The 22,616-nt window shown below is 61.6% G+C and overlaps 1 protein-coding gene across 3 annotated transcripts; it reads left to right on the top strand.

Moving 5' to 3' along the window:
- The first annotated feature begins 1,484 nt into the window (after positions 1-1,484).
- ATG2A (autophagy related 2A) lies at positions 1,485-21,902 on the top strand. Of its 3 annotated transcripts, none has more exons than XM_060019200.1 (41): positions 1,485-1,723; positions 3,823-3,985; positions 4,111-4,263; positions 4,404-4,506; positions 4,904-5,039; positions 5,187-5,285; positions 5,574-5,670; positions 5,759-5,923; positions 6,028-6,168; positions 6,700-6,937; positions 7,022-7,166; positions 7,265-7,357; positions 7,804-7,962; positions 8,072-8,315; positions 8,665-8,761; positions 8,887-9,043; positions 9,720-9,862; positions 9,943-10,082; positions 10,168-10,325; positions 10,789-10,939; positions 11,076-11,275; positions 11,380-11,460; positions 11,658-11,764; positions 11,852-11,944; positions 13,600-13,670; positions 13,894-13,970; positions 14,519-14,689; positions 14,830-14,956; positions 15,092-15,258; positions 15,985-16,193; positions 16,460-16,595; positions 18,036-18,236; positions 18,441-18,542; positions 18,627-18,711; positions 18,805-18,940; positions 19,026-19,098; positions 19,272-19,354; positions 19,590-19,711; positions 19,853-20,007; positions 21,033-21,185; positions 21,282-21,902. In XM_060019200.1, the coding sequence occupies exons 1-41, from the start codon at positions 1,553-1,555 to the stop codon at positions 21,516-21,518; spliced, it is 5,739 nt and encodes a 1,912-aa protein (XP_059875183.1). In that variant the 5' UTR covers positions 1,485-1,552; the 3' UTR covers positions 21,519-21,902. The 3 variants fall into 3 exon arrangements, with proteins under 3 accessions (XP_059875183.1, XP_059875182.1, XP_059875184.1); XM_060019199.1 differs by having other exon boundaries at positions 15,044-15,258; XM_060019201.1 differs by lacking the exons at positions 15,985-16,193; positions 16,460-16,595 and having other exon boundaries at positions 15,044-15,258.
- Positions 21,903-22,616: the final 714 nt, after the last annotated feature.

Genomic DNA, 22,616 nt, shown 5'->3' with positions numbered 1-22,616 from the left:
AACAGGAGCAGTGACTTGCCTGAGGCCACACATAGCTGGGACTGGAATCCAGATCCCTGACCCCTCAGGCCAGGGTGGTTGCCCTTGCTTCCGGCCAACTTTTGGCTTTAGATTGCAGTAGAGTCCATCTCCCTAGTAAGGCTAAAATGGAATTATAATTACCTGTGGGTATCTCCTAAGTCATCATGGTGTAAGGGAGCTTGTGTGACTAAACCTGTAGAGCAGGAGTGGGCCAACTTTTCCTGTAAAGGGCCAGAAAATAAATATTTTAGGCTTTGCAGGCCTTTGTCTCAAGTACTCAACTCTGCTATAGCAAGAAAGCATCCCTAGAGAGTACTTAATCAAATGAGCATGGCTGTCTTCTACTAAAACTTTATTTGTGGACACACTGTGAACTTCATATGATTTTCACGTCATGAAATCACATTCTTCTTTTGATTTTTTTCCAACTATTTGAATATGTAAAAACCATTCTTCCCTGGTGGTCCAGTGGATAAGACTCCACACTCCCAATGCAGGGGGCCCCGGGTTCGATCCCTGGTTGGGGAACTAGATCCTGCATGCATGCCACAACTAAGAGTTCGCATGCCGCAACTAAAGAGTCCACGTGCTGCAACTAAGAAGTCCTCATGCCGCAATGAAGATCCCATGTGCCACTACCAAGACCCGGGGCAGCCAAAATAAATAAATAAATATTTTTTTAAAAAAACCATTCTTAGCTCAAGGGCTGTGCAAAACAGTAAACCTCTGCTCAAGGGGGTTAGAATCCATTCTTTACCGAATTCTAGGATTAGAGATATTAAAAACCATTATTATTATCATTCCAGGGAGGGGCTGGAGCCCTGACCAAGTACAGAGAGAAGGGAAGATCAGTTCATCTCCGGTCAAGCATTCCAGGTGAGACCTCCTTCCCGGTGGACTCACAGCAACCTTTATAAATCTGTTTCCTTATCTGTAAAATGGTGACAATAATCTCCACCTTAGAGGTTGCTGTGGGGGTTGAATGAGATAGCGGAAGGTTAAGCGTTTTGTAAAATGCAAATGTTTTCACTTAATCGTTTCTAGAGATGCGTACCGGGCTCACACTAAATATGCCTCTGAAAAGCTTCTTGCGAAGTTTAATGGGACACTGTCCCTTTAAATCCTCGCCAACTACCTCAAGTACTAGTCGGACGAGTCAGCACATGCGCATTCCTCAGAGGGGCTGGCACCTCAAGCAACAGCCTTCCCGGAGCCCGTAGGAGAGAGGTTAAAGGTCCTCCCACACAGAATTTATACGCAAGCGTAAATTAATATTGGGAGCCCTATATCTTACCGAGAGCCCAGTCCCTTTTTCGCGCCTGAAGGCTCCGCCCCCGCGGCCAATCAGTAGGCCTTGCCCTTTGCAGTGACCAATGGCAGTGAGCGTGGGGGCGTGGTCAGGCGTCCGGGGGCGCGGCCTGGCGCTAAGAGAAGCGGCGGGGTGAGCCGGGGGCTCTAGTGAACAGCGCAACCGGACGGGGAACGCCGGCGGCCGGCGAGGGGAGGCGGCCCGGGCCCGGCAGTCTCCGAGATGTCACGATGGCTATGGCCGTGGTCGAACTGTGTGAAAGAGCGAGTCTGCCGCTACTTGCTGCACCACTACTTGGGTCACTTCTTCCAGGAGCACCTCAGCCTGGACCAGCTCAGCCTCGATCTGTACAAGGGCAGCGTTGTCCTGCGGGATATACACCTGGAGATCTGGGTGAGGATCCAGGCCCGAGCCCTGGAAGGGTCGGACTGGGGGGCGCAGCATCCTGAGTCTCCCTGCGAAAGGGTCGGACTAGGGGACCAGGCACCGGAGTGGAGAGGCCTTGGGCGTCCGGCCCTTTCCAGGGGTCAGCTGATCGCCTCCAGAGCCAGAAGCTGGACAGAAGGGGCCCCTGCCTCTACTTCACAGGAGGAGAAACTGAAGCTGGGGAGCAAGGATGTCACTTGTCTGGAGAATGCCAGAATTAGTGTATCAAATTGGGGGCCTGAGCTGAGCGTGGTGCCAAGGGGCTAAGGAGAGGGTGAGGAGGAACCTCGGAAACTAGGGGGCTCTGGTGGGACCAGGCCAGGGAAGTGACAGTTGGGGCACACAGCTGGTTAGGGAAGTCTGGCAGGGGTCCAGGGCCCTGCTCTGGGCACCTGTGGGAAAGGTGCCCTGACCTCCTGACCCCACGACCCTGGCTCGGTGGGTGGCGTTCGTCTCCGGATATGGATGTCAACAACCGCGTCAGCACCCCTGTTGATCAACACGTTGTGTGACTGCCACCGCTGCCTACTTCCTGCTTTTAGGAGAGTGGGATGGACTGAATGGGTGTTTGGGGAGGAGCTTGGGCATCAGCATCCCCACCTAGAGGAAAGCCCTTGAGGAAAGGTGGAGAGATCTGGCCTTAGGCAGAGAGGAGAGAGATGCTGGGGAAGCAAAGAGGAATAAGCTCTGGGTCAGAGGCCTGCGGCTGGGGGCAGTGAGGAGCTGTGTCTCACGGTTCAGCTGACCTGGGAAGTTGCAAAGGAGCCACCAGTTAGGGGCGCCAGACCAGGGCTGGCACTGGGTCAACCCTCCAGTCCAGAGCAACAGGGGTGGGCATGGGGACAGGGGCTTCGCAGTTTTCTGGGGGAGCAGACAGGGTGCCTGGCCTCAATACAGTCTGGGCAGGAGAAACTGGGCTTTAGGGTAGACCAGGTCTTCCTGAGCAAACGTGGGGCAGGCGGAAAGCCCTGAGCCCAGACTTGTGGCACCTCTTGCCTGTGAATCCCAGTGCGGGAGACCTTTTCTGACCTCTGACTTCAGCCTCTTAGGCTGGCCCAGACCTCTAGGCTGCCTTTCTATACTTCCACCCGCCCTGCCCTCTGGTTGGGGATTTGAATTGGCTCCTAGCTAGGCTGCTTTCCTGCCCGGCCTCCAGGGAGGAGTTGGGCCCTGGTGGAATGCAAGTGCTTTCCCAATATGCCCGCCCTTCTCCAGGCTGCCACGCCTGCAGCCTCTCCCTTGCAGACCCCCAAAGAAGCCAAGTGCCTGGGTCTCAGTCTCAGTTCCCATAGTACACTGGGTGACTAGGCTAGTCCCTTCTCTTTAGGCCTCAAGTTTCCCCATCTGTGGATCTGTAGGTGAGGAATTTGCACGCGATGTCTGTGGGCCCTCTAGCTCTGCCGCGTATTTCATTCGCGGATCCAACAGGTGTTCACTGAGGCCCTCTCTGGGTGGCACCACACAGAGCACCTGGAGTCACACAGAGAAGGCAGGTGGGCTCCTGCCCTCAGGGAGCTTCCAGACTGGTGGGGGGGCTGCTCCCCTATTTGTCACCAGGGGCTCTAGCCTTGTGCCTCGGAGAGAGTACAGCTACCCCAAGTGTTTGGAGTTGGGGGGCCCCCTCCAGCTCAGGTCAGCCCCCTGCCTGCCTCTCCTGGACACTCCCCTTAATCCACGCTCGCCCAGGTAAATGTGGGCTGCTGCTCTCTCTGCCAGGCCTTTGCATGTGCTGTGCCCATGCCTGAAACCCTGCCTTCCATCCCCTCTGCCTGGCTCCCTCCTCTTTGTCCTTCAGCTCTGCCCTCCTCTGGTTTGAAAGACTGGGCACGTTGGACTGTACGGTAAGAGTACAGGAGTACAGACTGTACGGGCCAAGAGTAGGGATCAGTTGAGCCAAGAGTAGGGATCGGTTGAGCAAAGGTAGGATCTTGTAGGTAGCATGTGGACGGACAGGGGGAGTGAGAGTGCTCTCCGAGGTGGAACAGCCGGGCAAGGAGTGCAGCAGCCAGCGAGACGGCTAGGTTTGGGGCTTCCCTGAGCTGGCTTTGTCTCCTGCCTGCTCCCAGTCTGTGAATGAGGTGCTGGAGTCCATGGAGTCGCCACTGGAGCTGGTGGAAGGCTTCGTGGGCTCTATCGAGGTGGCCGTGCCCTGGGCCGCGCTGCTCACCGACCACTGCACCGTGCACGTGTCAGGCCTCCAGCTCACCTTACAGCCCCGCCAGGGCCCGGGTGAGGACAGAGCAAAACTGGGGCGGGGGTAGGGGTGGGGGTGCGGGAGAAGGCGGTGCGAGTGGGCCTGGACACCCAGGAGCCGACTGGGCCTGCCGGCCCTGAGACCCTCTTCCTACCTGCAGGGCCGGGGGCTGCCGACTCACAGAGCTGGGCCTCGTGCATGACCACGAGCATGCAGCTGGCCCAGGAGTGCCTGCGGGATGGGCTGCCCGAGCCCTCTGAACCACCACAGCCCCTGGAAGGACTGGAGATGTTTGCCCAGACGATTGAGACTGGTGAGCAGGCCCCGCCCGGCCACTGTCGCCCCTCCGTGGCCCGCAGGGCAAAGGCCTCAGACAGCACCCTGCCGCCTGACAGGGAAGCTCTGTCTGGCCCTTGCTGCCTGCCTGACCTGAGACCCCTCCCCACCTCTCAGTACTGCGAAGGATCAAGGTGACCTTCCTGGACACTGTCGTGAGGGTAGAGCACCCGCCCGGTGCTGGGGAGCGTGGCGTGGCCGTGGAAGCCCACGTGCAAAGGTAGGGGCGGGCTGAGCGGGGGCACTGGCGTGAGGGAGAGGGGGAGCGAGGGGCTGCTGAGTGGCCCTGGCCCCACCTGCACCCCCAGCCTGGGCTCCTGGGAAGTGTCAGGGCAAGTCTGGGTGGGCCTGGGCTGTGGCGAGGGCAGCGGGCGGCGAACTGTGTTGTGAGCCCGGAGTGGTGTCCCGGGGCCAAGTGGTAGAGGCCTAGGGTAGCTGGGCCCCCGGGGTCAGGTGACACGCTGAGGGTCTGGGGAGCAATGGCCATGGAGGTCCAGGATGGCCTGGCTATGATGGGACGGCTCCGCAGGCCAGACTTCACTAACCCCAGACTCCTAGAACAGAATGCTGTGTGGGGAGAGGGCGGCCTGGGCAGGAGCTGATCCTACACTCCCCAGACTAGAGTACTGCGACGAGGCCGTGCGAGACCCAAGCCAGGCACCGCCCGTGGACGTGCACCAGCCCCCTGCCTTCCTCCACAAGCTGCTGCAGCTGGCGGGGGTCCGCCTGCACTTCGAGGAGCTCCGCCCACAGGTGGGCCGACTCTGGTCCGACCGTCTCTTTCTCCTTCTAATCCCTGTCCTCTCTGGCCCTTGACCCATCTTTCCCTCTCCATCCCTTCTGACCGTCTTTGGCTGCATCTTTTCAACCCCTCCCCTCCCATGTCTTCTTGTCTCCCAGGAAGGACCCCCAGAGCCTCCCTTGCAGATTGGCAGCTGCTCAGGGTGCCTGGAGCTGACGGTGAAATTGAAGCAAAATGAGGCCTTCCCAGGCCCCAAGGTGGGTCTCCAGGCCCCTGGGGAGGAGGGATTATGCCCCATCTCAGAATCCTCCTCAGCAATGCTGATCTTCCCTGGGACAGAGCGGGGTCGTTGAGTGGGGGAAATTACTGCCTTCTAGGCAAGTGGAGAAACTGAGGCTCAGAGTGGTCAAGTTGGAGCCAGGGTCACACAGCTAGTTGGTGGCAGAGCTTAGCCTGGCGACCGGCGTCCTACCTCCTCAGGGTGAGGGCACGTGGGTGGCGGCAGTGGCTGGTGTAGGCTCCATGGTTGCTTCCTCCACCCCCAGCTGGAGGTGTGTGGGCAGCTGGGCTCCCTGCACCTGCTCCTGACCCCACGGCAGCTCCAGCAGCTTCAGGAACTGCTTGGCGCACTGAGCCTTGCAGGTGAGACCTCTGGGCGGTCCAGGGAGTGGGATGGCTGGGAAGGCACCGGCCAGACTGGACTGACACAAGGAGTTGTCCTCCCCCGTAGACCCCGAGGGCCTGGTCGACAAGCTGAACAAGAGCCGCCCACTAGGTGCTGACGATCTGTGGCTGATTGAACAGGATCTGAATCAGCAGCTGCAGGCGGGGACCGTAGCTGAGCCCCTCAGCTCAGACCCCCTTTCGAACCCCCTTGTCAACTTGGAGAGCACTGGTGGGTGTGGAGCCAGAACCAGCAATGGGCGGGGTGTCTACTGTGGGCGCAGGAGTCAGGGGGCCGAGCCCGGCTGCCTCTGACCCCCTTCCCCTGGCCCACAGACCTCTTCTTCTCCATGGCGGGCCTCACCAGCAGCGTGGCCTCGGCCCTGTCTGAGCTCTCCCTCTCCGATGTAGACCTGGGCGCCTCTGTGCACAGCAACATGGCCTCCCGCCGGCTCTCTGCTCAGGGCCCCCCAACCGGTGAGTTCTCCAGGGGCAGGAAGAGCTGGAAGAAGGCTTGGTGCCGGTGTCATCTTTGCTACGTGCATGTGGGAGGCCTCCAGCGCTGCCTGGAGGTCCACCGTTGGTGACTTGGTTCCGTGGGAAACGCTCAGGGGAGGTGGCGGTGCGATGGACAGAACCTGGGTTTTGGAGTTAGAGACCTTGGGCCGAGCACTTAAACTCAGTTTCCCCTTCCATAAAAAAGGGATGAGATCTGACCCTGCCAGGCTGCACGTTTGAGCTGATGTTTATTGAGAGATCGCACGTGTCAGGTAGTAAGTGCTTCGTCACCTCCAGTTCTTCCAGCTTCCTTGAGCGGGTTGAGTTGAGCTTGGACTCAGTGTCTGGCATAATAAGGCTTCACGTCACCCCTGCCTGGCCAAGCCCCTGGCCAGAGTCACGATCCAGCTAGGCCAGGGCTTCTGGCCCCTAGGCCACTGTCTGACTGTCACTTTACCTGGGATGCCTATGAGCTCTGGGGAGCCTCTGGTGAAGCCTTTGTCCTCTCAGGCAAGACAGCCCCTGCACCCCCCTCGAACACCCTGCGCCCCGACTCGCTGCTGAAGATGACCTTGGGGGGTGTGACCCTGACCTTGCTTCAGACATCTGCCCCGTCTTCCGGACCACCTGACCTCACCACCCACTTTTTTGCGGAGTTCGATGCCACCAAGGATGGGTCCTTCGGCTCCCATGACTTCTGCCATCTCCGACCGCGCTTCCAGAGGGCCTGTCCCTGTAGCCACGTCCGGTACAAGCCCGAGGCGGGCCTGAACTAGAGGGGACTCCCTGAGCCCCTGAAGCCCACCTTCTGATGCCCAGCTTCTTCCCGTAGGCTAACGGGTGCCGCTGTGCAGCTTTCCTGGGAGCTAAGGACAAGCAGGGGCCGGCGGGTTACCAGCACGGAAGTGCACTTCGGGCAGCTCGAGGTGCTGGAGTGTCTGTGGCCCAGGGGCACTCCGGAGCCCGAGTACACAGAGGTGAGGGCTGAGAGCCAGTGTGTGCACGGCAGGGCCTAGAGGTGAGGGTGGGCTTGGGGGCTTGGCCTGACCCTGTCGTCTTCCCTGTCCCGTCCCAGGTCCTGAGCTTCCCCAGCAGCCTGCGGTCCCAGGCCTCAGCTCAGCCTTGTGCTCACCTGCACCACACGCAGACCCTGCGCCGGCTGCCCAAGGTAACCCGCCCTGCTCCAGGCCCAGGGGCCCTTGGCTGTTTCCCACGGTGTATTGCCCCCCACCGGCCTCCCCTGGTGCCTCCCTGCTCCCACCCTCCACCCGCCTTACCTGTGCTCAAACCAGAGCACACCTCCCCATCCCGGAGCCCTCGAGTACTTCTGGGCCATACACATGCCACTCTCTTAGCCCCTCTCCTGGCTCATCTTGGCAAACCCCTGCCCGCCTCCAGGGCTGGAGGTGGTAAGTATTGGGTGGTTCTCGTTAAACGGGCATGGTTGTCTGCCCCGAGCAGGCGGTGAAGGTCCCCTGGGTTCCTCACCCAAGCTCTTCTCCTTACAGCTTTGGGGGGCTCTGTGTCCTTTCTGTTTTTGCTCAAGGGGAACCCTGCCCATCCTGCCCTCACCCACCCCACAGCCCTCGCTGACCTGAGCACCCTCACCCTCAGAGCCGGCCCCGGCGCCCAACTGCCTGCCATTGTCACTCAGAACTGGCCCTGGACCTGGCCGACTTCCAGGCAGATGTGGAGCTGGGGGCCCTGGACCGGCTCGCTGCCCTGCTGTACCAGGCCACCACACCCCCTCCCGAGCAGCCGGCTGGCCTGCTGGTAAGAGGCGCAGCCAGGGTGGAGGGCAGGCCGTGGGTCCTCTGGCTCTCGGCCACAGTTGGGTGGGGGCGGGGGGGCTAGCAGCAGCTCTGACTCCCCCCTCCCACAGACAGAGCCCCCGCCAGCAGCTGAGCAGCATGCAGTGGTGCGGCTCTCGGCACCCCGGGCCACACTGCAGCTGCGCTTCCCCATTGCTGACCTGCGGCCTGAGCGGGACCCCTGGGTGGGCGGGGCCGTGCGGGCCGAGCAGCTGCGCCTGGAGCTGACTGAGCCCCAGTTCCGGTCAGAGCTGAGCAGTGGGCCTGGCCCCCCAGCCCCCACCCGCCTGGAACTCACCTGCTCCGACCTCCATGGTAAGAGCCCCCCCAGGAGACAACCCCTTGGGCAGGGGGCTCAGGCCTCTAGGAGAGGTGGGCTTGGGGCCACGGAAGGGGCTGGATCACGATGGGGGCAGACCCTGGTCCAGACCTCATCTGCTTCGTGAGGCACCAGCATTGGGTATCCCAGGGCTCCTCTGGGCAGCGGGCAGAGTGGGCCGCTTATCCCTGGGCCGCTGCAGACTGTGGGCGCGAGGGAGGGCACGGGTCTGTACACAATAAAACACAGCTCTCATGGGGGTGCTCCCACTGACCCACCTGGCCTTGAGGAAGAAATGGGGAAAGGTGGCAGTGACAACCCCCCGTCCCTCCCCATCCCGTCCAGTCACCTACGAAGACGGAGAGAAGCCACCTGTCCCCTGCCTGCGGGTCTCCAAAGCCCTGGATCCCAAGAGCCCTGGGCACAAGTACTTCCTGCCCCAGTAAGTTGGGGCTCTGGGAGGAGCAGACAGGAGGGGAGGGCTTTGCTACTGAGGGCAGTGGGAGGCCACTTGGGACCAGGGGCTGGGGGGCCCTGCAGGCCAGTGACAGGCCTGTGCCCTGGCAGGGTAGTGGTGACCCTGAACCCCCAGCTCGGCGCACAGTGGGAAGTGACCCCGGAGAAGGGAGAGGAGCTGGAGTTGTCGGCCGAGAATCTGTGCGAGCTTCGGGAGCCTGAGCCCTCCCCCTTCTCCTCCAAAAGGACCATGTACGAGACGGAAGAGGTGAGGTCCAAGGCCTTCTGGGTCTCACGGGAGCCACTTGGTGGCTCTGGGTCAGGGGGACAAGACCACATGGGGCACCAGAAAATGTGAACCAGCACCAGTGAGAATTTCATTTCTTCCATTGTCTCTGGTCAGTGGGGAGTCTCAGGGGGCCCAAGAGTGAGGGCAGCGCCTGGGGGACACGGGCCCTCGATGGGGAAGATCATGACCTGTCCCATCAGCCATTTATCAGCAGGGTACATTTGGGCCTCAGGATCCTCTTCTCTGAAGGTGATGAGGGTTGAGTGAGAGGTAGTTAGGGGCCTGGCCTCTGGGCCAAACGACCTGGGTTCGAATCCAGCTTCTGCCACTCAGTGGCTGTGTCATCTGGGGAAGTTGTCTAACCTCTTGGAGAGTTACCTACAGATGAGTTTCCTCACCTGGAAAGTGGGTATAATGACCTGTCTCATGGGCCTGTCGTGAGGATGAAGGGGTTAACCTGAACGAGGCCCTTGGAGCAGGGTTTGCCTGCAGTCAGCGCCTCAGACAAGACGGCTGTCATACATCCCAGCAGAGAAGGGCTCATGTGGATGAATGAATGAATGATAGGAGTTCAGGAAGCAGACCTGGGTCAGATTCTAAGGCCGGCAGCAGGCCCTGACATCTCTCGCATCCCCTTCCCTGCTCCCACACCTAGATGGTGATTCCTGGAGACCCTGAGGAAATGAGGAACTTTCAGAGCCGGGCCCTGGCGCTGTCCCGCTGCAGCGTGGAAGTGGTCCTGCCCGGCGCCCACGTCTTCCTGCCCAGCAAGGAGGTCTACGAGAGCCTCTACAACAGGTGGCGACGTGGGCAGGGCAGGGGGTGGCAAGGGGCTGGGCCGGGCCTCCCTCACCGCCGTGGTCCAACTGCCCTTTCAGGATCAACAACGACCTGCTCATGTGGGAGCCCGCGGACCTGCTTCCCACCCCCGCGCCTGCCACTCGCCCCTCTGGCTTCCCAGATGCCTCGGGCTTCTGGCACGACAGCTTCAAGATGTGCAAGTCTGCCTTCAAGCTGGGTAGGAGGGGCGCCCTGGTGGGGCCCTGGGGCCGGGGCCGCCCTCCCAGGTCTCCTTCCCACTCGGCTCCTTGATCTCCCCCCAGACTCGGACTCGGACGACGAGGACACCCACTTCTCAGCGGGGGCATCAGGCACCCCCCAGCGCCTTGCCCCTGAGTCCCAGAGCCCTCACTCCCAGAGTACCTTCTCTACACTGGTGACGGTGCTAAAGGGTCGGATCACGGCCCACTGTGAGACCAAGGTGAGCACAGCCCGGGGGAGGTGAGCCCCTGACTCCAGAGCCCCCACTGGCAGGAGAACAAGGCCAGTGTGAGCAGCTCCAAGTGGGGAATGTGGGAGACAGAGGCCCCACCGGGGGCCGAGTGCAGCCTGTCCAGCCAGTAGCACCCACCCGCCACCCACTGACCCACCCATGCCCCCCAACCCATCCCATCACGCCCCGTCAGCCGCTTACTAGCACCTGCTGTACGTACGGTACTATGCCAGGGGCCCGAATGGACACCATCTGATGCTCGGAGATAGACAGGGCAGGGATGACCCTTCCCCTCTGGCAAAAGAGAAGGTGCTGCTCCGGACCTCCCGCGCTCTGGGTAGGGGCTGAAGCCGACGCTAGTCAGGCCCGGGCTCCAAGAGGCGCCCTCCGCCCTGAGGGTGTGGGGGCTGCTGAGTGTAGCTGGTGAGGCTGAGCCACACGCTGCCTGCAGGACGAGTGCGGGAAGCGGCTGGAGGCCACGCATGGGGAGCTGGTGCTGGACGTGGAGCAAGGCACCATCTTCAGCGTCTGCCAGTACCGAGGCCAGCCGGGACTCGGCTACTTCTGCCTGGAAGCTGAAAAGGCGACACTGTACCACCGAGGTGTGAGGGCTGGCGGCCAGTCGCCGTGGGGTCTCTAGGGTACATGGGGAGGGGTGCTCCTTCGGGAGGGACATGTGCCCTGGATGGAGTGGGTGACCAGCCAGCTTGGCAGGGGGCTCACCAGATGCCTCCTCAGCGGCTGTGGATGACTACCTGCTGCCCAGTCGCCTGGAGCTGCCCACCTTTGCTCCTCCGGCCCAGCTGGCCCGAACCATCTACCCATCGGAGGAAGGGATGACTGAGCAAGGAGGCGTGGGCCGCAAAGGCCAGGGCCGGGGCCCCCACATGCTGTCCACCGCGGTGCGCATCCAACTGGACCCTCACAGGAACGTCAAGGTACAGCCACGCCTGCTTCTGGCCCACCTGTTTGGCCAGGGCCATTGCCTCCCTGGTGCCTGGAACGCTGGGCTGCCGCCATGCTGACTGTGCCCTGCCCCCAGGAGTTCCTGGTGACACTGCGGCTGCACAGAGCCACCCTGCGCCACCACATGGCCCTGCCGGAGCAGAGCTGGCACTCCCAGGTGAGGGAGGGTCGCGTGGGGGGCGTGGGCTGGGCCAGAGCTGACCTTGGACTGGAGCCGACTTCTGGGTGGAGCCCCTGGGCAAGGGTGTGACAGACAGCTGATGGGCAGCAACTGGAGAGCTGTGCTGGGGTTGGGGGGCTTGAGGAAGAAAGAGGCCCCCTCCTCCCCTGTCCCTTTCACTCTGGCCCCCAAAGCTGTTGGAGTTCTTAGATGTCCTGGATGACCCAGTGCTGGGCTACCTGCCTCCAACGGTCATTACCATCCTACATGTACACCTGTTCTCCTGTGCCGTGGACTACAGGTACCCCGGCTCAGGGGGCTGGGGGCCAGGGGCTGGGGCCCCTGTGTAAGGAGCCTGCCCCAACCCAAATGTGGCCCACCCCTCCAGGCCCCTCTACCTCCCTGTACGTGTCCTTGTCACTGCTGAGACCTTCACCCTCTCCAGCAACATCGTCATGGACACCTCTACCTTCCTGCTCAGGTATGCGGCTCCCCCACCCGAGCTCCCCGTCCATCCCACCCCAAGTTGGCTGCAGCTGCCACTCCCCCAGGGTCCTGTGTACCTGCTGTATATCCTCAGGTCAGTCTGAGCCTTTCTGGACATTTAGGTGATCCCTCCCTGGGGAACAAGATTGGGTTTCACCTTCCCAGAGTCAGTCAGACCTTCAAATCAGAGCCTTAAAGGTGTTTGAGCTCTCTGACCTGATCACCTCACTTCTGGTGGTTGTCCTTAGGCTAGAAGGATAAGAAAGGTAGAATATAAGGCCTCTGTAGTATAATTCAAAATAGTCAAAACTTGTAAACAACTTAAATGCCCCCAAATTATGACCTCAGTCAGTAAACATGGCCCACTCAACCATTAAAGTCAAATTTAAGAATAACATTGACAAATATGGGGAAATGCCATAGTACAATATTTATATATAGATATAAAACTATATATTTTTTTCTTTTCTTTTTTAAGATTTTTGGGGGTGTGTTTGTATGCATCTCTGTGTGGCTTCATAGAAAAGACAGGGTGGAGATGTATAGCTGTCCCTTGGTATCCCACAGGGGATTGGTTCCAGGACCCCTCGTGGATACCAAAATCCAGGGGCGCTCAAGTCACATATAAAAGGGTGCAATATTTGCATATAACCCATGCACATCCTCCCATATGTATATATTTTTAATTAATTTATTTATTTTTGGCTGCGTTGGGTCTTCGTTGCTGTACGCGGGCTTTCTCTGGTTGTGGCGAGCAGGGTGCTACTCTTTGTGGTGCCCTTCTCCTTGCAGTGGCTTCTCTTGTTGCGGAGCACGGGCTCTAGGCGCACGGGCTTCATTAGTTGTGGCACGTGGGCTCAGTAGCTGTGGCTCACGGGCTCTAGAGTGTAGGCTCAGTAGTTGTGGCACACAGGCTTAGTTGCTCCACAGCATGTGGGATCTTCCTGGACCCGTGTTCACTGCATTGGCAGGCGGATTCTTAACCACTGCGCCAGCAGGGAAGTCCCTCCCATGTACTTCAAATCGTCTCTAGATCGCTTAATAATACCCAACACAATGTATTGCTATGTAAGTAGTTACCAGCGCATGACAAATTCAAGTTTTGCTTTTGGGAACTTTCTGGATTTTTAAAAAAATATTTTGATCCGCGGTTGGTTGAATCCTCAGAAGCAGAACCTGCAGATATGGAGGGCTGACCGTATAAGGTGCTTTTGTCAGAATTCGGGATTAACTATATTTTTTAAATATTTGAAAGGAGCTTATGTTAGGTTGCCATTAAAATAAGGACTTATTTTAAAAGAACAATGCAGGCTGTAGGGGGAAAACAGGACATTTCCCTCCCAGGGCTGCTATGAGGCCCAGGTGAGGTGGAGAAGCTGGAAGTTTTTGGAGAAAGAGAAATGCTGCCCGGTTGCCTCGAGTGCCTGTTGTCTGGGCCTGTGGTACAAGACTCCAGGCCCAGTCTCCCCACTGTACAGACAAGAACACCGAGGCCAGAGAAGACCCAGCACTAGTCTTCTCTGGTGGGCTTGGGACCCCCTGTTGGTGCCCCCGCTGCCCGTCTCTATGAGCGAGCACCACCCCTGCCAGCTCCTTCGGAGCTGCCGCCTGCAGTGGCTCCCGGCCCTTCTCAGCCCCGTTCCCCCCCAGGTTCATCCTCGACGACTCCGCCTTGTACCTGTCCGACAAGTGTGACATGGAGACCCTGGATCTGCGGCGAGGTGGGCAGGGCCTGGACTGGGCTCCCTCCCGTCTGAGGGGCTGTGGCCCCCGGCCATACCCAGAGCAGCCCGCTGTCCTCACCCAGCTGCTGGCCAGGTCCTCAGCGCCCACGCACACGTGCACGCACACAAGGGCTGCACCCAGACAAACCCTAGATTCTCGCAGCGGGGCCGGGGCCTGGGTAGGAGGAGGCAACGGGAGCCTCTCCTGCCTCTGCCTCAGATTATGTCTGTGTCTTGGACGTCGACCTTCTGGAGCTCGTGATCAAAACCTGGAAGGGGAGCACTGAGGACAAACTGGTGAGTGTGGCTGTCGCCCAGGGTCCCCCAGAGCCAGAGCAGGGACCGGGGCAAGGGAGCCTTCGGGGGATCACTTTTCCCCACGCACCGTCTCTTTGTTTCTGCTCCCTGGGCCCGGGCTCAGGTCCCAGTCACTGACAGCCCTTCCCTGTGGTTATTGGCCCTCCTGGGAAGGGCCAGACCTTTGGTGGACATCCCTCCCTATGAACCCTGCCAGCAGAGGGCAGCTGTAGCCACGAAAAAGCAGGGCCTCAGGAGTCAGCCTTTCTGGGTCTCCAGTGTCCTTATCTGTAAAAGGCAGATCCCAGGCCCCGCCTCACTGGAGACGGCGCTCAGGCGCTCAGAGTCCCTCACGCGGGAGTGCACTCTTGCTTCCTCAGGCGGCCCTGGGCGAAGCCCCTTTTACTCTCTAGGCTCAGTTTGCCCATGTGTTCAAAGGGTAGTTGGCTGACCGCCTCAGGCTGACCGCCCCAGGGGAGACCTGGCCCAGTCCTGTCTAAGTCTGGTGGGGCTAGAACCCAGGCTGATACCCGCCCCCAACCCCGCAGAGCCAGCCACTCTTCGAGCTGCGCTGCTCCAACAATGTGATGCACGTGCATAGCTGTGCTGACTCCTGCGCCCTGCTGGTCAACCTGCTCCAGTATGTGATGAGTGAGGGCGACCTGCACCCCCCTCCCCGGCCCCCCAGCCCCACGGAGATCGCTGGCCAGAAGGTACAGGTGAGGCCTGGCCGTACAGGCCACCAGAGCCCTGCCCAGCCCCCTCCCCGCCATGGCCGCCAGGGACCTGGTGATGGGGGAGCCCTGGGGCCCCCCTCCCTCCTGACACGCATTCACCAGTCCTCCCCTGCCTGGCGCAGCTCTCGGAGAGCCCTGCCTCCCTGCCCTCATGCCCCCCAGTGGAGACAGCCCTCATCAACCAGCGGGACCTGACCGACGCCCTCCTGGACACGGAGCGCAGCCTGCGGGAGCTGGCCCAGGCTTCAGGTGGGCTCAGGCTGCTTTGCGGCCAGCAGACACAATCAGACACCCACATCGGGCATCGCCCTAAGCCAGCCTCTTTCTCCCCCACAGGGAGCCCCTTCTTTCAGGCCTCTCCAGTGTCAGTCTACCTATTCCCAGGTGAACGGAGTGGGGCCCAGCCCCCCTCGCCCCTGGTTGGGGCCCCCACTGGCAGCTTGGGGTCCCACTCAGAGGCCAAAGAAGAGGAGAAGGAAGAGGAGGGGGATGGAGACACTCTGGACAGCGATGAGTTTTGCATCCTTGACGCTCCTGGCCTGGGCATATTGGTGTGTGGTGGGCAGGCTGGGCAGGGGCCTGGAAGAGGGTGGCTCAGTTCTAGGCTCTTCTAGAGCTCCCACTGTGAGAGAGGCAGGAGGTGGTCAGTATCAGTGGGGAAGTGGGGTTGGGTCCCTGGGGAGGCAGCCCTCACTCTGGGCTTTGAAGGAGTTGACGGATTTCCAGAGGAAGTGACAAGGCATGGAGTCCTGGGCAGAGGGACTGGGACATTCAAGAGTAGGGAGGGGGCTCCCCTGGTGGCGCAGTGGTTGAGAGTCCACCTGCCGATGCAGGGGACACGGGTTCATGCCCCGGTCCGGGAGGATCCCACATGCCGCGGAGCGGCTGGGCCCGTGAGCCATGGCTGCTGGGCCTGCGCGTCCGGAGCCTGTGCTCCGCAACGGGAGAGGCCACAGCAGTGAGAGGCCCGCGTACCGCAAAATAAATAAATAAATAAATAAGAGTAGGGAGGGATAGGAGCAGGGCAGGTAGCGGGAGAATGAGGAGAACCACCTGGCTGCAACGGTGCTGGCCTCCTGGCCCCCAAGTGCCAGTGGGAATGACGTCCAGACTCACTGTCACACGCAAGCCAGACCTGACAGGGCCGACAGGAGCAAGGGGCACTCAGGCTCCTCAGGATAATTGCCCGTGAGAATCATCTTTTGTGAAAAAAGGGGGTGGCCTGGACTGGGGAAAGCTTCTGTGGCCTATATGTTCACTTGGCCTCCTTCCTGCAGCCCCAAGATGGGGAGCCTGTGGTGACACAGCTGCATCCAGACCCCATCATAGTGCAGGACGGGCACTTCTCACAGCCGCTGGGCAGCACAGACCTGCTGCGGGCACCTGCCCACTTCCCAGTGCCCAGCAGTCGTGTGGTGCTGCGTGAGGTCTCCCTCGTCTGGCACCTCTATGGGGGCCGAGACTTTGGCCCCCATCCCGGACACAGGTGAGAAGGAGAGGGCGCAGGTGGCAGCTGTGGCAGTGGGGCCCCCAGGAGATGAGGCCCGGGCTGGGGTCCAGTTCTGACCCTCAGCAGCTGGTAACCTTGAGCCAGATCCTCACCTTCTGGCCTTATTAACTCTTCCTCTTCCCTTGCCCCGCCTACCTCCCAGGAGAGGGTCTCTTGCCCCAGGCTGAAAGTCCTGCTGTGATGGGAGGGAATGAGGAAAGGGGCTTCCCCTGAGTCAGCGTGTCCCTTGTTCCTCTTCCCAGGGCAAGAGCAGGCCTCACAGGCCCCAGGAGCTCCCCTTCTCGCTGCTCCGGCCCCAACCGGCCCCAGAACTCCTGGCGTGCGCAGGGGGGCAGTGGCAGGCAGCACCACGTCCTCATGGAGATCCAGCTCAGCAAGGTGAGGCCAGCCGGGGTGGGGCACCGGGACAGGCCCTCGTGTCCCTGCTGCTCAGCTAGCGCTCACTCCATGGGAACTCCTGCGGGCCCCTGCTCCTGTACTAGGTCAGCTGCTGCCATGCTGTTCCAGATGCTGGATGTAGCGATGAGCAAAGCAGACAGAAACCCTGCCTTCCTGTCCCTTGTATCATAGTGGAGGGAGCCCAGTAAGACTATATATATACAGACGCTCAGATGTGATAAACACTCAGGGAACGTAAACAGAGGGGGCACAGGGAGTGCTGGGGAGGGCCGGAAAGCCCTCGTGAAAATGTGCCGTTTTGCACAAAGATGTGAGGCCACAGTGAGCCAGGGAGAGGTTTTCAGGCAGAGGGCACAGCGTGAAGGCCGCAAGCTGGGAGCATCCCTCGCGTGTCCCGGGAGCAGCAAGGAGGCCAGCGAGACTGCAGCTGAGGAGGGAGGAGGGCAGTAGGAGGCGAGGCCAGAGATCCAACCCAGACCAGGCCGCGTAAGGCCCTGTGGACCACGGATGGTTTTGGTTTTTACTAGAGGGACGGTGGAAAGAACCACGGGCTGGGCTGCTGGACTGAATGTGCGTGAGGGAGAGAGCAGGCCGGGCTGACCTGAGAAATTGTGCAGGTCAAGTGCCGCTTACTGAGAGTGAGCCCACACAGACCCACTCCCTGAGCTGGTAAGGGCGCTTGTGCTGAGAGGACTCGGGGATGTGCTTCAGAGTGGTGGCCGGGGCTCCTCGGGCACCCGACGGGCCGGGGAGCCAGTGCCAGCGCCGGGTGAGGGGGAGACAAGGCTGGGGCGAGAACCCGCCGGTGAGGGAGGCTTTGACCTGTCAGGGGCAGGAGAGAGGCCAGTGTACTCCAGGTCAAGGGCAAGGGCCGAAAGCGGGCTTTGGAGGGGGAAGCACGGCCTCGCCAGGCCACAGTGAGGAGTTTGCAGGGCGCCAGGTGGGTGGGCAAACGCTTTACAAAGATCCCTCTGGGTGGGTGGAGAGGGGCTGGAGGGGACGAGCAGGGGGGCCGGGCAGGGGATGGGTGACGGCAGCTCCGAGACCAGGTGCAGCTGTGGCGGTGACAGAAGTGCGGTGGGACTGGAGAGATGTTCTCAGGAAGCAAAACTGACAGCTGTGGTGATAGAGAGATTGCAGCGGGAGGACCGAACCAACGTTTGCACTTAGGGTCATAGGGGGACAGGTGCCACTCGGGTGACGGGAAGGCTGGGAGATCGGGGGCAGGTGGATTCTCGGGAGGCAGTCAGGGTTCATCGTGGCCGTGGGGCGTCTGAAGTGCCTGTGGCACGGCTGTGTGGAGGCGTCCAGGTGGCAGCCGCTGTAGGACTGAGATTGGGCTGGGAGAGGAGGGGCCTGGGGTGAGCCCGCTTCGCTGTGCAGCCCTGCCTGCCGCTCAGGCCTCTGTCCGCCCCGCAGGTAAGCTTCCAGCATGAGGTGTACCCGGCAGAGCCAGGCCCCGTAGCCCCCGGCGAGGAGCCCGAGGAGCAGCCGCTGTCCCGCCAGGTGTTCATCGTGCAGGAGCTCGAGGTCCGAGACCGGCTGGCCTCCTCCCAGATCAACAAATTCCTGTATTTACACACGAGTGAGCGGATGCCACGGCGCACCCACTCCAACATGGTACAGGCCTTCCGCACGGTCCACCCTGAGCAGGGCACACGCGTGCTCGCGCGCACACACGTGCATGTACACATACAGACCCGGGTGTCTGTGAGCCTGGGAGGGGGGCGGGGCCCAGGCGGGCTTAGCTGAGGGAACAGCATGTGCAGGACCAACTGGGGGAGCAGTGGGGGCCAGGGGCCTGAGCTCACCCTCTGCCTTCAGCTCAAGATCAAAGCGCTGCACGTGGCCCCCGTGACCAACCTGGGTGGGCCCGAGTGCTGTCTCCGCGTCTCACTGCTGCCCCTGCGGCTCAACGTGGATCAGGTGAGTGGGCTGCGTGGGGGCAGAGCCTGAGGTGAGCCCACTGCCTCCAGGCCTCTGAAGCTGGCCTGCTCCTTCCCCCGGCAGGATGCTCTACTCTTCCTCAGGGATTTCTTCACCAGCCTGGCGGCCAGCATCAACCCTGTGGTCCCGGCGGAGACCTCCGCTGAAGGTGAGCAGCTGGGCAGGGAGGGGAGGGTCCGGGCCTCCTGCCTCACAGCCATGCCTGGGCCCATCCCTGGTCTGTCCCCCGCCTCTCCCCCAGCTCACCCTGAGACCCCAGTCCAGCCCAGCGGCCCCCAGGAAGGGCAACCCGAGGGTGTGGAGACCACCAGCTCCCAGGAGGCCGCAGGCGGTAGACACGGCGCCTCCCCTGCTGAGCAGCAGCCCATCTACTTCAGGTAGGGCCTTGGGCTGGGGGCCCCGGGCCAGGCTGCAGGGATCAGGCCAGTGACCACAGGACCCCTTTCCCCACTCCCCACCCAGGGAGTTCCGCTTCACGTCCGAGGTGCCCATCTGGCTGGATTACCACGGCAAGCACGTCACCATGGACCAGGTGGTAAGCGGGCTGTCAGGTCCCCATTCTGCCCAGGTGTGGCCCGCTCTTTGGAGGCCAGGGGGCCAGGGCTGTGTCCAGGCACCGTCAGCTACCGTCAGCCTCTAGTGGCTCCTGTGAGCTGGCCGGGTCCCTGGGTCCCATCACGTAAACTCCAACCCCTCCTCCCTCCCCAGGGCACTTTCGCAGGCCTCCTCATAGGCCTGGCCCAGCTCAACTGCTCCGAGCTGAAGCTAAAGCGCCTGTGTTGCCGGCATGGGTGAGCCTCCAGGCCTCTCTCAGGGCCCTTTCTCTGTTCCTGGCTGTGGCCTTGGCCAAGACATCACCCCTCTGGGACCTCAGTTTTGCTCTGTGAAATGGCCACAGTCAATCCCTCTGTACGGGGCTGGGTGGAGCCGTGGGGAGTGTTGGGGTGCCTTGGGTCCTCCTGGCCCTGTGACCCCTCAGCGTGTGGCTCTGCCCCACCCCACCCTCCTCTTCTCTCCCCTTCCTAGGCTCCTGGGTGTGGACAAGGTGCTGGGCTATGCTCTCAACGAGTGGCTGCAGGATATCCGAAAGAACCAGTTGCCTGGCTTGCTGGGGGGCGTGGGCCCCATGCACTCTGTTGTCCAGCTCTGTGAGTATCTGACTTTGGGGGCTCTTGAAAATGCCATACTCTTGGGCAGCCTAGAAGCCGCTACTGGGAATAGGTGGAAGAGTTCCCACAGCAGGGTAGGTGGGGGCAGCCTTGGGCATCTCTGACCACCCCGTCCCCCAGTCCAAGGGTTCCGGGACCTGCTGTGGCTGCCCATCGAGCAGTACAGGAAGGATGGGCGCCTCATGCGGGGGCTGCAGCGGGGGGCTGCCTCCTTCGGCTCATCCACAGCTTCAGCCGCCTTAGAACTCAGCAACCGGCTGGTGCAGGCTATCCAGGTGAGTGGGCCCCCAGCGTCCAGGCCATGCAGGGGCCCAGTTCCATCCCCAAAGCTCTACCGAGGGTAGGCCACCTGGGAATGTGGTATCTTTCGAGGAACAGTCACGGAGAAAAGAGGCCGACTGACTGGCTTGGGGCCCACCGTGGCTCCCATGTGGGAGGGTGAGTGCCCCCAGGCTTTAGAGCCCACTGGGTCTCTGGTCATGGCTGTGTCCTGAAGGGGAGGGAAGGGGGCTGGCTCTGTTTACCGACAAAGAAACAGGCCCAGAGACTGGCCCTGGTTCAGTCAGGCCTCACGCTTCGCCAGGCCCAGACGGGAAGGCAGGGGTTATCCTGTGAGCAGTTGCAGTTGAGTGCCCTGGGTTCTGGAGCAGAGGGGGCCGACAGGCAGGTGTTTGTGGTCAGTCCTAGGAGGCGAAGGCGTTTGTGGCCAGTCCTCGGAGGTGAGGAGTGAGCTTGCAGATGCACTGGGGGGTGGGGGCAGGGTCTCTAGAGAGGAGGCTGGAGGGATCAGCAGGCATCTGAGGGCCACCCCCAAGGCATTAGCTGGGGTGTAGGACAGCCAGGTGAGGAGGTTGGGGGGGAGGGGGTGACACTGGGGGCGAGAGAACAGAGGAACCAGCGGGCAGAGGGTCACACTCAGTGATGGCTTAGTGATCTGTGGGGATGGGTCAGGGGAACCCAGGCTTCCGCCAGGGCCGCCCCCGGAGCTGGCAAGGAGCAGGAGGAGGAAGGTCGTGCGCTGAGCTCGGGCTGCATCTGTGGCACCCACAGGCGGGCAGGGTGCCGGGTGTGGTGGTCAACAGGAGAGGGGTGGGTCCAGAGGACATTAGAAGAGTCCCCTCAGAAGGCATGCAGTCCACCTGCAGCCCCCTGGCCTGGGTGGTGGGAGCTTGGCAGGACCCCAGGAGCAGCACAGTGAAGCATGGATGCGGGGAACGCAGGGTTTGGGGGGGTGGGCTCCCACCCGGTCGTAGGTGCTTAGGCCCCCTCTCCTCATCTGGTGCCCGCCGTGCTCCCCCAGGCCACAGCCGAGACGGTGTATGACATCCTGTCCCCGGCAGCGCCCATCTCGCGCTCCCTGCAGGACAAGCGCTCTGTGCGAAGGCTGCGGAAGGGCCAGCAGCCGGCCGACCTTCGGGAGGGCGTGGCCAAGGCCTACGACACAGTTCGAGAGGTAACGAGGCCCAGCCCTGCTCCCATTCCTTCCCCATCCTCCCCCCCCCCCCGGCCCTCCCCCAGAGACCCCGGCACTGACCTCCAACCTCCGCAGGGCATCCTGGACACAGCTCAGACCATCTGCGAGGTGGCGTCTCGGGGCCATGAACAGAAGGGGCTGACAGGCGCTGTGGGGGGCGTGATCCGCCAGCTGCCCCCAACGGTGGTGAAGCCCCTCATCCTAGCCACAGAGGCCACGTCCAGCCTTCTGGGGGGGATGCGCAACCAGATCCTCCCTGATGCGCACAAGGACCACGCTCTCAAGTGGCGTTTGGACGAGGCCCGGGACTGAGCCCCAGGCGCCTGGGACCCCAGGGCGCGGCCTGCCCACCCCGCCCAGCCCGCCCAGTGGCACTTGCTCCCGCGCCTCCCGAGAGCTGGGGCCCACAGCTGGACGGGCCAGGCCTTCAGGGGAGGGACTGGGAAGGACCCTGATTGGCGCACCCACTGCCAATCGCTGTGAGAGTGGAGCCTCCCTGCCTGGGCCCTCGGCCCTGCCTCTGCGCTTTTCCTCTGGAGAGAAAGGACGCTGCCCCCACCCCACCCCACCCCCGGGCCCACACTGCTGCCTTGTTCCAGGGTGGAGGCTCTTGGATCAGCCAAGCGTTTTTCTGTGTCTTGGGGGGAGACGGGGGAATGGACACCTCGTGGTTCAATGTATTTTTAAGCTCCTTGAGTGTGTGGGTCAGTGTCTGCATGCCGTGGAATAAACTGCCCACCGCCAGCCCCCCCATCCTGTGTACCTGCACTGCCCAGCCTCAGCCTTGACCGTGACTCGCCCATCCCCACCTCTGCACCCAGCACCTCCCCTGTCACCACCAGAGGTTGCCACAGCCTCTCCGCCCACTCAGCAGGTTAACAGTCCACCACCACCCTACCCACCGCTCCTACCTACCCAGTCACCTGCCCACCTCTGCGCTCCTTCCCTCGGCTCCCCTGCCGCTACGCCGGGGGCTCCTCGCCACACTCCCGGGGGACCACCACCCTGGCCCCACTTCTGGCGTGGCTGGCATGGGGTGGAGGGGGGAGGAGGAATGGTCCTTGAAGCCCACCTCACCCAGACCACGTTTCTTGGCCCTATGCCTGAAAGAGCTTAGGATCCTACCCTACCTGGGGCCAGGTGTGAGGTGCGCTGGGAGGACGCTGGACCAGAGTAAAGGGTAGGGCTGTGGAGTGCCCCTGGGAGGCTCAGACTCTGACCTTGTGACCTGAGGCCACGCCCTTGGTCCCTGAGCCTCAGGTCCCTCCCGGTAATCCCTGCCCAGCTGACCCAGGGACCACGAGGGTCAGTGATGCCGTTCCTGGAAGGCTGGGCCTTCTGAAGGCTGCCGCTGCCTTCCCTAGCAGAAGCTCTTCAGGTGACTGGAACCTCTGCCCTGGGGTCCCAGCT

This window comes from Delphinus delphis, chromosome 8 (assembly GCF_949987515.2).
Source record: "Delphinus delphis chromosome 8, mDelDel1.2, whole genome shotgun sequence".
NCBI classification, from domain to species: Eukaryota; Metazoa; Chordata; class Mammalia; order Artiodactyla; family Delphinidae; genus Delphinus; species Delphinus delphis.
This window is presented reverse-complemented; position numbering and strand designations above follow the sequence as displayed.

Excerpts from the sequence above, each read along its gene's own strand:
- ATG2A (XM_060019199.1), top strand. The coding sequence starts at position 1,553 with ATGTCACGATGGCTATGGCCGTGGTCGAACTGTGTGAAAGAGCGAGTC. Across the intron at positions 1,724-3,822 it reads ATATACACCTGGAGATCTGG|TCTGTGAATGAGGTGCTGGA; the intron begins GTGAGGATCCAG and ends GCCTGCTCCCAG. Across the intron at positions 3,986-4,110 it reads ACAGCCCCGCCAGGGCCCGG|GGCCGGGGGCTGCCGACTCA; the intron begins GTGAGGACAGAG and ends TCCTACCTGCAG.